Here is a 15345-nt window from a genome sequence, read left to right as displayed (position 1 = left end):
ATCCCAAGTCATGAGAAGGTCTGAGCTTAGATTTTTACTGTGTGTAAAATAAGAAGTGTACACATAAATTAGTTTTCATTTTTAGAATATTCTTGCAGCTGTTACAATTACTATATAACTTTCTACCCTGTATTTAGATATGTAAATGAAGCTGTTTAGTATATACCATACAACCACTAGAGGGCAGCCTGGGCTCTTGATTTTCCTTTTCCTATAGCGGACTTGTAAAGTCCCTGTAGGGGTTGGGTTGAATCATAATTAGGATTTACATCTCTATCATCTATGAAGATGGCTCTTTCATAACATCTACTCTTTAAAGTGATCTTCCTTTGAAGGTATTTTATCCTTAGTCGCTTTTTCCAGTTGGCATAGTTTGTTGACCCGTGCTATCTGCAGTTTATGGTTGGGTTTCATGCACTATGGTTGGGTTTCATGAATCTCCCTCCTGAAGAAGCATTTTTTTTTAACCAAGAAATGTGTTGGGAAACTACATGCTGAAGCATATATAAACATATATGCTGAGCGTTCAAGAACATAATTTTCATCTAACAACTGATAGCTCATTTACAGTGGATCACCATTTGTTACATCAAGAAAACTACCATCCTTACCAATATTACCCAGCCCCTTACAGGGAACAACATTAGTTTGTTCTATATTTATACCAGTGGTCACCAACCTTTCCGAGCACTAAATCCATGGAATCCAGACTGCACATGGGCAGGGAGCTGTGTGTCACTCAAAGAGGTAAAAACTTCCGCCAGAGTGACTCCATGACGCCAGAACCCACCCACTCTCCCATCACAGGCTCAGACTTGCTTGCCTTTGAAAGAAGACTGAGCAATGCATGAACGAGTGGTGTACATACTGTGCCATTCTGCTGTATGGAGAGGGGAACGGAGGAGAATGAGCAAGCTGCACCCACTTGCACCTATATTTTCAGCTTCCTCCCCTTTCTATAGAAATTGGGGTTCAAAAAGGTATACAGACCAGGTAGCATAGTATGCCAGTTATAGTTTTGTGGGCTGGCAGGTAAAAATGTATGGGCCCCATCCCAGTGCTCCTTATCATGGGGGGCCTGGGTGACCCTATTTTGCATGTTATTTAGGGCTGCTGGAGGGCATTTGTGTTTGAAACAGCACCCCCTATGTTATATTTTCATACCTTGTGCGCCTTATATCTTGAATTTTTACTTTAAAACTGAAATTTGAGGTACTAATAACTATGAGGGTCCCTGGAATTTTCAGACCATTTGAACCCAGGAAGGTTTGCACAGTTGTTGTTTGGCTGCAAAATATGACAAGCAGCCCTCACAGACACATTGAGCTATCAATGACGTCATTGTACACGCCCACATGTAGACACCCCTCGGATAGCACGATTTTACAGGGCAGCTCAATTCATAATAGCACCGCATTCAAGCTGCTGTACGTTACTTGATAGGAGCCTCGGAAGGCATATGGGCGTGGCCACTGGGCTGTCGCCAAAAGCCAGATAAAGGGGCGTGGTTTACTCGACACACAAACCTATCTGAGACAGGCGGGAGGTTCTTCGCCTCGGTCATTCGCATTGCTAGATGACAGGTGGGCGTGTCTGATAATTCAGAGGGCGTGGTTTCTCTGGATTTGGTCCATGTTTGCTAAACGCTGCAGCGATCCCGGGACTTGTGGTTTTTCCATCTCCTCTATATACGTGTAATTGTCTGACGCCCTGACCCAAACATGCTGTGGGCTGCCAATCAGTTCATCAGGAAGTTCTCCACCGCAACAGTGAGTACCCTGGCACTGGGCTGGCACGATCCCTGGCTGGGTGATATTAATAATTTCTGTCCATGAATTACAGCGATCTGCAGCCCGGCATGGAATGTGCATGGCATGCGATGTACCAGTGCAGGGGTATTTAGGGTGGCAGAATTATTACTGACATGTGTTGTAGATTCTTGTCAACCGGATCACCAAATGCTGCAGCACTAATTATTCTGGATGAAAAATATATACTGTTTGTAGATCATTCTTGGCATTGGGTGAATGTGATCAGATGCCATCTGTGCCTGGGATCACCCACAGGTTCATCGCAATGGGTATGATGATCCAGCGTGGCACAATACAATGGATCCCATGGCTGGCTATGGCTGCGGGCCACGTTCAAGGGCTGTAAGGAGACCTCTAGGTATTGCATCAGCACTAAGCTAAAGGAGGGAACAAAAGATTACCCCACACATCTGATGTGCCTGAGATCCCTCATACAACATCTCATGATTACATTCTACACAGAATGAGAATAATGCACAATGACAGGTTTATATTATATATATTATACATCTTATTATAGAAGAGGACAGCAGCTGATGGTTGTTGGAAGATGGATCCATCATTATCTTAATGGGATGTTTTAATGTCCAATAGGGTCCAGAAGGTGAAATACAGAAGGAGTATCTCCAGAGAGCTCCTAGATTCAGTATGTTCCTCCATATGGGAGCAGACATTATCATGGTAGTGATCACCATTACAACAGGGACAGAGCGGAAATTATTTATATAAAACACAGCAGGATATATGTACTGAATAAAATTTATCTATACATAGGATTCTCCACTTGACAGAGTTGAGAAAAAAACAAACCTGTCGCAAGGCATGACCACAGGTACTTCTTAAATGTGATAGGCAAGCCCATAGACAAACAGTGACCTGGGAGGGGCACAAGTGTCAAGATCGATAATAATATGGCTTTCAGAAAAACCTGTACAGAAAGTTGTATATTGACTGCCACTGCTAAACTCTTTATGAAAAATGCGAGTTGTTTGAGTCCCTGACCTGGAATGGATGGACACAGCAGACACAGGATTCTCGATACCTGTTTTCGGTTAGGTAGCCCCTTTCCTATTAAAGAGACACGCAAGTCATTGAGTGTTCTTTATGAGTCCATCAAAGCTTCTTTTACATAATATATATATATATATATATATATATATATATATATATACTATAATCCCTGAATAATTGATTGACTCCCCAAAGGCATTGGAGTTTGTGATTTATAATGGATTGGTAAAATTGTTGTTGGTGTTCACTTCTGTCCTACAGCCCAGTATGATTCCTCGTATCTTATACAAGGGACCCGTGTATGAGAGCCAACTCACCCAAACCAGTGAGCTTGCAAAAAACTCTTTTTATTGTGCTGCCTCTTAAATTGATGGGTTAATTCACCCACATTCTCAGAGTTGGAGAGGACTGCAGGGATTTGAATCACATACTTGAATTTTCATCCTGTTTTGTTTAAATTGTCTGTCAATAAGGCATATATTTGTATATGTTATGTATCTTTCAGCATACTAGCTATTTAAATCTACAATTTCTCCAGTGTTAATAATTAAAGAAACTTTATCCTTCCAAAGTCATAGCTATAGCACCACCAAGAAATCACTAATGCAATGCACAATTCCTATTAACCTACAAAGAAGATATCACCATAGATAGGTCTATATATAGGTACTCTTAGATTTTCTTTTCTTGTATCATTTTGATTATCTAAATATGACAGGTTTACTTAAATGTTTGAGTAATCTAAAAAAATAAATAAACAAAAAGAATAAATTGTCAAACTTCAACATAAGTGGCAACTGTAAGTGGAAATAGTTTTGATTGTGAATAGTATATTTTCCTTGCCCCAGGCTTATCCAGAATTGGAGCAGAGCCAATCCCTCCTATAAGGGTATTATCAATAACTATTCAAAGCATCCTAGTGAGCTCAGTTATTACTTTATGGGAAGGTTTCCCTGGTTGTTAAATGTCTGTGTATTGTATCAGGTGCAGGTAACTAGGTCACGCAGAATAACATAATTTCTGCATCTGGTTTTGTTGTTTGATGAACTGTGTGCAAATAGGATAATAAGTCATTGACTGTGTTTTCACATGTATTCTAGGGTTGCAATGGAATGAGATTTTCATGGTATGATAGCTGTCGTTGTTATACAATATCACAATGTAAACAGCAGCTGCAGGAATGCCCGCTTGTTCAAATAGAACCAAACTAAAAATAAAAAAATAAAAAAGCTAACAGGCAGGCTGATACATAAAATGTCTCTTCTGCAAATATAAAAACTGCATCGTTCTTCACAATTTTCTAAAGAATACACACTCAGGTTAGTTTACATTCTCGGCATGCCTCAATTCACACATGCGGTTTGCCTAGACAATCAGGATGGACATAGATCCTGATGCCAGAGAAGGACTGGGTAAAGATGGTGGCACTACCTGTCTTCTTAAGGTAGAAGGCATCGTTCACAAACATTCACACCTGGAGTGAAAAAGTACATATGGAGAATGAAAGAATAGAAGGCCAGCTCATATAACCTATTTAGTAATGTTTCTCAGTCATAAGGAAGAAATCACATAGAACCTGTCAGGTGTTGTTATTTTGTAGCCAGATAATTGTGGTTATAGTTGTTTCCAATCTTTTCATAGAATACAAACATGTAAAACAGCTGGTTGTTTGGAAACTTTTTTATCGCCTCAAGGTCTGTTGAGATCTAAAAAAAAGACCTAGGCCCAGGTAAACAGCACCAACACACCCCCCTCTTCTCTGTGTAGTGTTCCTTAGTACTTTTTTATTTGTGGCATCATTACAGGAGCTGCTAAAGATCTATCCTGAGGAGTCAGAAGGAGTCCTAAGTCTCTGCCAGTCTCTGTGTTCAGTGCCAATAAAGCTACGTACACATATCAAATTTTTCTGGCATGTGAATCTGAATCTGGCATGTGTACAGCCCGCATCGTTCTGCGAGGACGATGAACGATGAGTGATCCAAATGAAAGGGAAGAGGGAGAGCGCGCAGCAGGGTGCCGCCCTGTCATTCTCCCCCTCCCCTTTCCATAGAGCAGAATGGTGCTGTATGTACAGCACTCGTTCATGCATCGTGCGGTTCTTATCGTTGGAAAGATCATAAAAGATCCTTTCCAATGACAAGAATTGAATGTGTGTACGCAGCTTTAGAGGCAGGGATGTGTTAGTGCAGGGATGACATCTCTGCTTATCTTTAGTAGCTGACATAGTTCTTATAGTCTGTGGGCATGCTGTACATTGTAGTGTGCAGGTAACCCTTTATAGTCTACCCGCTCCCTTTTTACTGAAATCTCCCTTTTACTGAAAATACCTCTCTCCCTCTCCCCTTATGCAGCACCAGTCTCCCAAAAAAGTTTTCCCCTAGCCTTTGTTATCAGTTCTCCTCTGACACTGCTGACAGTACAATAAATGACAAACCTCAGCTTGTTTGTATTGTGTCTATGCTTGTGCAGTCACTGCTTTCTGACTCCACTGAGTGTCCACTGCAGGGGTTTTTCATTCATAGTACTGCCTCACATGTGAAGTTGGGACTAAATGACTTATGGGACAGGAAACATATAGTTGAAAGTGGGGACCAGGACAACACAGATGAATGTTAGTTCAAGGTGGACCTACCTCCTGCACCTTCTAATGCTTGTTGTGTGTAAATTAAAGTTACCAGGAATTTTGACTAATTGCTTTCGGCATAGGAAAAGACTACAGGTTTGTAAAAACGAAAAGAAAAAATTGTCATCCTAACTTGTTAAAGTGTTATTTTAAAAATAAAGAGATGAGGTGGCACATTTTAGCCATACTTATAAGGATTGTAATTTATTGATTTATCTCAGAGACAGAAAATTAAAGCAGAACTAAAAAAAGGAGTCTCTTGCAAAAGCCTCTTATGTCAAAAAAAAATTTCTGTTACACTTTTCAAGGATGATACTGCACGCCAGAGGCCAGTTAAGATGTAAGTCTGTGCACAAGCAGAGGTGTTACACCATCACTGGCTGCCCAATGGTAAAATAGAATATTTGGGAACCTAGGTATAGCTGCAGGGGACAGAATAGGGGACAGAACCTGCATCACACAGCACTTATGAAGGGTTTAATTGTAAGGTAAATGTGACATTAACTTTGCATACTTGCATTATATTGCTGAATTAGCACACAACGGTTTATTTAGGTAAGACAAAAATAAGCCTATTTTAGCCACATATGGGAACTTATTTTACAAACATACATGATACCTATCCTTGTAGCAGTGGGTCACAGGTTCAGATCTTGGCCAGGACACTCTGCATGGAGTTTGCAGGTTCTCCATGTGTTTCCTTGGGTTTCCTCCAGGTACTCCAGTTTCCTCCCACATTCCAAAAACATGCAGTTAGGTTAATTGGCTTCCCCCTCTAAATAGACTGTATTAAAAATATAAGGCTATGGTAGGAACATTAGACTGTGAGCCCCTTGAGAGACAGTTAGTGATATGACTATGAACTTTGTAGAGCTATGTTAGTGCTATATAAATACTTAATAAATAATGATAATAATAATAATACAGCCTACCAATTCAATACTTATTTTTATCCTGGCATGGCAAGAGGCTGCAATCCTGCTTTGAGACAAACAAAATTCTAGCCTATTTTGACTAACTCTGTGTAGGGCCTTCTTTGTTGACTTTTTAAAGAGTAATGGTAATAGTTTATTTTTCCTTACAGGTCTACTATCAGAATAAACTAAGGCTAGCTCTCATTGGACAAAGTGTATTTGGTCAAGAAGTATATAGAAGCCTGCGCAAAGAGGGGCATAAAATAGTGGGTGTCTTCACAGTACCAGACAACAATGGAAAGGCAGATCCTCTGGGTAAGTTTCCCATAAGCAGACTTAATTTCTTTTTTCTTTTTATACCATTTTGTTCATGCATTTCTTAGAATCTTAAAACGACATACTGTATGCTCTGTGGCAGAAAAACAAAATATTTTTCTGCTGCCCCTTTCTCCAAGCTGTTTAGATATAAAAAAATTTCAAATGTTTTTGGATTGCTTTAAGGGTCTGTACATAGGGAGTGTTCATTATGAAGCAGTTTGGTCAGTTTTGGAACACAGTGAGCCTATTTATAAAACAGGAAATCTGACATTCCCTCAAACATTCCCTGGTGAGACTTAATTCCTACCATAACAAACAGAAACAAATGGACCTGGAAGATTCTCAACAGGAAGGGAATATCCGATTCCCTGTTTTATAAATAGATCCAGGTATTTTAAATTACTATTAAATTACTTACTTTTATTTATAGATGTGATTGCTTTTCCATTTATACAGCTTTCATTGTTTCCGCTAAAATTAATGAAAATGCAAAATCAGCAAAATTTCTAAATGATTTTGACTTTGCAAAACAAAAGGTTATAGTGTATCTGTGTGAAAAATATATACATTTTTAAAAATGTTGGATAAAGTGAGGAAGAACTGTAAATCCTGACTGTTTTTAGGAGGCTTGGAGCAAGATAGCTTTATAATTCTTTATAAAGCAAAACTAAACCCTGTTAAACTCATCTATGCCTGTTGATTTGTGGGCATCTTATTCCATCTTCCTTGTTGCAACTTTTGGTCATCTTGATTAAACAGTTCAGGGTGACATAACATTGTCATGAAGAAGAATGCTTATTGTAGAACGGACATCGCCTGTCTCTTTCTGCAATGGAGCCCTGGTTGCAAAGAGGAATTTTAGTTTTGCATTATGCTACTCAAGTTTCTCAAGCCATAGCTGTAGCATAGTTGACTCAGTTTCATGCTCATTCATTCCCACAGGTACTGGATATTTTCCTCTATCACACCAACTAAATTGAGTGGTGAGTATGTGCTGCTGGAAAGGGAAGATGAGTAGTCTGTTACACAGTTAAGCCTGTTTATTAGAGGGAAATGAAAAATCAAATTATCAGTAACAACCAATACAGAAAAAGGTTTATATACACACATATATATATATATATATATATATATATATGTGTGTGTGTATTAAAATATTTATATTAGAAAGCTTAGGAGTGGGAGGTCATATTAAGTTACTTTTGCAGCATTATCCTCAAAAAAGGGGCATAAGTAGTGTTGCAAATATATATATATATATATATATATACCTTTTTTGGGGATCTAAATCTGCAGTATTTTGGAAGGATTGGGTGGGCCAAACACCCCTCTCCTGCCAGGCTAGGAATTGAGTAGCTCCAAATGAATGTAATAGAATAAACGTGATTCCTTTTACAGGAGAGATTGACTGAAGCAGGCTAGCGTATTTTAGTTTTAAGGGTGGCTAAAAGTTCAAGTCAGCAAAATGAAATGAAAGAAACTGGAAGACTGTTGGAAGCAACTCAAGTCCGCATGCTGAAGGGGCAGAGGTGTTAGAGCTCAGGATGAGATGATTTAGGGGTTCTGGGGAAGCCAAGACAATCTCTAAAATAAGGAGCTGTCCAAATGAGCCTGGTGTTGTCCCTAGGATTTACACACTTGAAAACATTTCTTTCCAATTAATAAACCTGGCAACAATTTCAATGTTTACCAGCCAGGGCAGTAAAATACCTGCCAGGTAGTCATCTCTCTTTAATTTCATCCCTCATTTGTTCCTATTGTATTTGTAAACGTTTTCATTGATTGCTCTTCCTATAAATATTTTCACATGGTTGTGTGTCTTTTCTACTCTTCCAAAACCCTTCTGTATAAGTGTAATAGCTACAATTACACTTTTTACATACACTCTTTTAAGTACCTAATTCAATTCAGATATAGTTGGAGTGGAATAAAACCGAAAGGTACCATTTTCCTACTCTAAAATAATATAAGGTCTAATAAGCATTCCAGAAATTTGTTAATTGTGGATCCTAAAAGTAATAGATCAACTTTAAAAAATCATTTTATATTACTTGCAAAATTGTACCTGTTCTAGAACAGGCTTGGTTGGGCATACAAATGTTTAATCCTAATAAAACAGCTACTTTGTTAAGGATTAGCAATACAGTCACTGCACATTTGACTGGTGCCATGTTACTGCTCTCCAGGACCATAAGTAGGTCTAAGAATTGCTGTGTGTTTGGGAGGCACCAATTTTCCCAGCTCCTCCTGATTTTCATTTTTTCCCTCTTTCAGCGGTGGCGGCAGAAAAAGATGGTACACCAGTTTTTAAATTTCCCCGATGGAGGCTGAAAGGAAAGTCTATTTCGGAGGTAGTAGATGCTTACAAATCTGTTGGAGCTGAGCTCAATGTTCTTCCTTTTTGCTCACAGTTTATTCCCATGGATGTAATTGATCATCCAAAACATGGATCTATTATCTATCACCCTTCCATTCTTCCCCGTCACAGAGGAGCCTCTGCTATAAATTGGTGAGACCATCATTATGAGAACATATTATTCTGCATGGCGTAAAATTGCAATGCAAAGGTCCATAAAAGTTATTTGTTTTTCTTTTTTCAAGTAAGAGAGTGCAAAAAACATTGGCTATATCTTATGTAGGAATCAAAGCAACTAATTAGAAACTCTGCTTTACTGATTTGAACACAGCTAGTAGGAATTTCATCAGTTAACATGACTTGTCTTAGAAATATTATTTGGGGATGAAGCATCCATACCGTGGAAAATTGGATGGAATATAAATAATTATTAATTTCCCAAATTCTGTGAAATGAGAACCTCCCTTTCCAAAAGTTTGTATTCAAATCTTTTCTAGCAAAAGCTGAATTTGGCTTGATCCTCTGTAGTCATTATATTTGTCTGCAAGCTTACTAATCACATTCAGAGACCAGTAGGGAGTTTGGGAGGCGGGAGGCGGGGGGTCTAAGAATAAGTTTTACTGAAAAAGTAAATATTTGTATACAGCTTGAGTCTGCCTACGACTTATGGATATTAATTTATCATATTGCCAAATTAAAATTTTTAATTATATGCTTACCTAACATCGGCAAGGTTTTGACAAGTTGATATTGGAAATGTCAAAATAATATTCAGATCATGAGATGTTCATCATGGTTATCATTTAGATGCTAAGATATTAGGCCTACAATTAGATAGACCTCATGGTCTCTTATCTTTGTGATCAAGATCACAGTTTCTGTCAAATGTTGTACTATTTCAACTAATGTTACTGTACAAACAAGTAAGGGAAAGTTGGAAAGTATGCAAGAAATAACATGCACAAATTAAATGTTCCATGCTGACTGTTCAAATGATTATTCTGAGTGCTTTTAAGTGCAGATGTTCTGTATACATTCTATGGGCATAACATTAAATTTATTTATTAATACATGTTGCATGCATTGGAGTTCATATTCTAAAGTTAAAGAGCAGTTAAAAAGTAATGATAATAAAAAAAAAATATTTTTTGTTGGTTGCTTCGCATTGGTGGCTTGTCACATAGCTCTTTGCCTTTTAAACTGCTTGTTGTATAGTGAGGCTTTATATTCTGCGTTCTTTGTACCATAAATTCCATATTTTATAGTTAAAATGTAAGAATATGCAATACGTTAGACCCCTGTTGGGCTTTTATTGCTGTCTGTGTTTCCACTGGAGAGATTCAGTCTCATTATTTGTCCTAGTGACCATTATCATCAAGACAGAAAAATATGGGAAGTCAAAAGTTTTGGAGTTTTTAACCATTTTAAATGATTTTAAACAAAAGGGTGGGAAAATCTTACAATGGTGACAACTGTTTAGGACATACATTTTCTTTACAATAGAGAGATTTATTCTCACTTTTTTCTTCCCCCAGACAGGAGAATTTAAGGAAAAATTTCCAAGCAGGACACAGACTGCAAATAAATATAGACTGACAATGGTTCTATCCTATCTCTACTCTATCAAAAATGAAAATTAAAAAAGTTTTGACTATACATGCACTTTATAATATATCTAACCCAGAACATTTTGGAGTAAGAAATATAACAGGTTTTACTACAGTCTGAGATTACACAAGTGAAATTCTTTATCTTCCTGTCTGGTAAAAACGTTTTTGTGCAAGCACCGAAAGTGAAGAAAAATCTCTAACATCCACACAGACAGTGAAACATATTTTTTAACGTTAAGTAAGGCAGTTCGACAACCTCTGACAATTTTTTTGTCTATTTTTTGTTATGTACTTCTCTTTACCTCCTGCATGGTAAAAGTTTATAGTGAAAACAGAAAGTAATCTTAGGTGGCCCCCCTTAGGTTAGGGGTAATACCTGACAAGGGTTCTAAACTTCCCCATTTTATCCATACCTAAAAAAAATATATGGTTATAGGTCACAGATCAATAACTACAGCTGTGTTATGTGTGTATTATTCTGCAGGACATTGATAGATGGAGATAAAAAGGCTGGATTTTCCGTATTCTGGGCTGATGAAGGGTTGGATACAGGCCCAATATTACTCCAGAGGGTATGTGATGTAGAGCCAAATGATACAGTGGATTCTCTTTACAATCGATTTCTCTTCCCTGAAGGGATCAAAGCCATGGTGAGTAGTAATATCTTACCCTGTTCATGTTACATGTGCAGAAATAAGATGCCAAAAAAGTGTTTGGTAGAATGGAACACTAATTAGCCAACATATGCAAATTCTCTTGCAAGACACTTTATTGTGAATGGTACATTGTTGTGTGAATAAGCCTGTATCCAGATTTATGGGATACCGTGGGAACATTAAACCATTAAGATTAATGGACAACACTTTTTTCATTTGTATACATTGTTTGTATTTCATATGAACTGTATATGAAAATATGTATATATTGGGAAGTGTTAGAAATTGAATATTGTTAACCACCCGTAAAACTATAGGATTCTGGTGTTTCACATGGAATTCTATAAGTAGTAGTAGTATAAGTAAAAATAGAAGGAGAAGCTTACTATTTCTATCTCACATTGCTTTATAGTCAAAGGGACAAACAACAGTTTTTGCTTAATTTATTAAAATGTATTTTTGGCAAATCCTGGTCTAATATGTTTCTTTGTATTGTAGTATTTAATAATAATTTTCCCTCAATACGTACCCATCAGGCATAGGCTTTGATACAATTTTAGGCAACACAATCACAGGTCATAAAAAGAAAAGTGTTTTTAAAGCCCTTTTAGTGTATTTAACAGCTATGAGGTCCTCAAAACGACAGTATTTGGATGTGATATACCAGTTTTAGCATTAGGCTGTGCTTCACACTGGTGTGTTGGCTTAGCCAAGACATGTGCCTTAATCAGTGAGCTTCAAAACCACAATGAAGGCGTACATATGAAGGGCATATATTGTACTATTGTAGTAAACAAATGTTTGCACAGTTGGCACCATTGTTAGCAAGTTAAGGCCTCTCTCTGAATACTAAAATCGGTTCTGGTAAATCTTCTTTGTCAGCAAATGTAAATCTTGTATATGGGTAGCAAGTAGGCCTACTGTAAAGCTGGGTATACATGTGCAATAATTGTCATTGTAAACAACAAAATACTGCACGAGGCATGACTGATGTACATACAGCTCTATTCTGTTCAATAGAGAGGGGAGGGGGAACAATTACGGGGCGGCTCCCTGCTGCGCCCTCTCTTATTTAATTTCATTACAATCCTTCATCATCTGTGGATCTGTCAGGACGGATGACAGAACGAAGGATGACAAGGGCTGTACACAACGCCAGATTCTCATCCGATATCAACTCTGAGGAGATTATCATATGAGAATTATTTGACAAGTTTACGTAGCCTAAGTATGAGTTATGAGGTTAAAGGACACATTTGGAGACATGAAAATAAAGTCTGCTATGGCTTACTTTTTAAAAAAATAATGATTTTCTAACTGTCTCTGGCTTCATTACCATAGAATAAACATGCTTTGAGACAGTTAGAATTAACCCAGAATTCTTGATCTACATACCAGTGGAAGCCAGTGGTTGAATGTGACAGCCAGTCGACTAATCTTTTTTGAAGGAGAAGAAATAGACAAGTGACTAACCTTTTTAGAATTGTGAAGAAATCCACACAGGTTAAATGTACCTATTCCCCACAATTTAGCTTACATTTCTTTACTACATAAGTCCGCAAAGGGTCAAGAAAATGTTCTGGTCACAAGAAAACTGATTTCTAGTTTTATGTCCTGAAGAGACTCCACTTGTGTGTAACTAGCATAACTGGCAATCCTCTGACTTTATAATCTTGATATCTACAAAACATATATGTGATATCAGCACCATCTAAGGGGACCACTATCTGTCCTAACAATGCTGACCAAAAGATGCCAGTCTTTTGACGAACTGCTATAAGGAGACAGTGGGGATTATAATCCTGACCAATAGACCTAACTCAGTGATCTATTACTAGGGAACCACATGGTCACATGTGTACTTTTGATATTAGGTTTTTTAAGAGAATGTGTGTTCAGTTAGTTGACATGGAACCTACTTTAGACTGTATGCACAGCTGCTACTTCTAGCAAATTCAGATCCAAAATTTCCCAGCACAAATGACTTCCGGTCAGGGACTAAAGCATATGGCTTCCTTGGACAACATCCATTTTAGATATGTACGTCATCTGTCAGAGTTCTGGTAGACCTGTTTTTTTTATTTTAACCTTTCAGCCAGTTGCAGTGTTTGCTTCGTCCTCTCTGTGCATTGTCTTTCCCATGTTTGGGTATGGCCTAGCTGTGCACATTTTCCTTTCTTTGCACAGAATGGTTGGAGGCAACCCTTCCAGTTGTTAAAAATGAAATATTTGTAATAAATGTAAAAACCAATCAAGAAAATATATGTATATGAATATTTAATTATTTTGCTAGGTAGAAGCTGTACAGTTAATTGCTGATGGTAAAGCACCTCGTATAGACCAACCAGAAGATGGTGCCACATATGAAGGAATCCAGAAAAAAGAAAACGCTAAGGTGATTCATTAGGCTGTCCTAATGAGATCTTTATATTTAGTAAACAAACATTAAAAATTATATGTTAGTTGTAATTATTATAAAGATTGAAATGTATACTTAGCTTAGGAATCTTTGCAAACATATTATTTGGTCTTGGAACATTTAGGGACGTTTATAAAGAGAGCATTTTTTCTAAATCTTCTCAATTTTTTAAACCTAAACTGTTTTCTCTGCATCCTATTATGCAATAGTGTTTTGGTAAGTTTTTGAGCTTTAGTGGCTATGTCCTTAGTTGTTTTCTATAGTAATTTCCCTGTACAGGTGACAGAGAATAACGTGGGAATATTTTTTTGCAGATCTACTGGGACAGCACTGCTGAGGCAATCCACAATTGGATCCGTGGACATGATAAAGTGCCAGGAGCTTGGACTGCCATAAATGACCAGGTATGAGGCCTGAACTTTTTTTTAATTCCTATTGCAGTGTTAATTTAAACCTATCATTTTACAAAGTTAGAAAAAGTAAAAGATGTAGGACATTTTCCAGGTGTACAAATGGGATGTTTTATGTTTATGTTTAGACAAAGTTTTAATGTTCTACTTGTAAAATTAACACAGTAAGAAAGGAAGAGATAAGACAGGATAAAAGGGGACTTGGAGACCCCAATAATATAGTTGGTATGAATACAGTACCTAGTAATACAGCTTGTTTTCAACTCTGAGGTACTGGTAGGACTTCCATAGACCTGGAGTACCATTATAGGGAGAAAAGGTGATGTACATGATGCTGGTGCACCACAGAAAAGTTAGAGATTTATAACTTTAGGGTGTATGGTTAAATTGCACCAGAATTTCAGTCTTTACATTATTGCTTTATCAACTTTATTATTACATTACCTAAATCAAACTTTACTATGACCAACCACCATTATAAGTATATCCTCCTTCAGATATACTATTGTGATAATATATTCCTTAGGAACACTGTTAGAGTTTCCCAATGTGTTGTGTTGCCATAAGGTCACTTTGTGGAACCCTACCTGCTTTCAGCGCGATCTGCTGTGACTGGGAGATTTCTCATATCTTCTATTAGGTATCACAAGAAGAATGGGGCCAGGGGAGTGTAAAGAGAGGGCTCCAGTCAATCATTCTTATTATTGGAGATCATGAGAGGCTGGGCACTGTGTAACTGTGTAAAATGGGGGTGAGAGTGCAGTAAAAATTACATTTAGGATAATGGCTGCAGACAGAGAAAACATAATAAAATTTGTTGATTACAAGTCCTTTACCCTGGGCACCAGGAAAAGACCTGAGGCACATGTCCTGGCTGTCAGCGCCTTGCAACACCATTGCACTCTATACAGTTTACCAGTGAAAGTTAGGTAAATCCTCATTATTTTAATTTCTGTGTTTTAGACTTTAGTACTCAAAACAAAGTGATCAGGATCAATGGATTTCATTACGCATTATATAACTTGTTTTTGTATGAACGATTGAAAGACGTGGGAGAGATGTTTAGCTACAGTAAAAAGAGTTTTGAGATGATGTAGCTGATGATGTAAGTGTCCTTATAGAAAATGGCTTATCAGAAGTTCTATCTAGAATGTAGCAACATATACCAAATATGTAAAAAAGAGATATTTTATTGTGATTTACTATGTTCTACTAGA

General features: G+C 37.5%; 1 protein-coding gene across 1 annotated transcript in view; it reads left to right on the top strand.

The window, feature by feature from the left end:
* Positions 1 to 1590: 1590 nt before the first annotated feature.
* The window catches only part of ALDH1L2 (aldehyde dehydrogenase 1 family member L2), a gene marked incomplete in the record, with an annotated part of 30615 nt that continues 16860 nt past the window's right edge, over positions 1591 to 15345 (top strand). The window contains 6 exon segments of the mRNA XM_072401169.1: positions 1591 to 1769; positions 6530 to 6674; positions 8952 to 9186; positions 11128 to 11293; positions 13593 to 13694; positions 14033 to 14122. Of these exon segments, the coding sequence (XP_072257270.1) occupies positions 1722 to 1769; positions 6530 to 6674; positions 8952 to 9186; positions 11128 to 11293; positions 13593 to 13694; positions 14033 to 14122 (786 nt within the window).

The sequence above is a fragment of the Pyxicephalus adspersus genome, chromosome 2 (assembly GCF_032062135.1).
Source record: "Pyxicephalus adspersus chromosome 2, UCB_Pads_2.0, whole genome shotgun sequence".
Classification (NCBI taxonomy): domain Eukaryota; kingdom Metazoa; phylum Chordata; class Amphibia; order Anura; family Pyxicephalidae; genus Pyxicephalus; species Pyxicephalus adspersus.
This window is presented reverse-complemented; position numbering and strand designations above follow the sequence as displayed.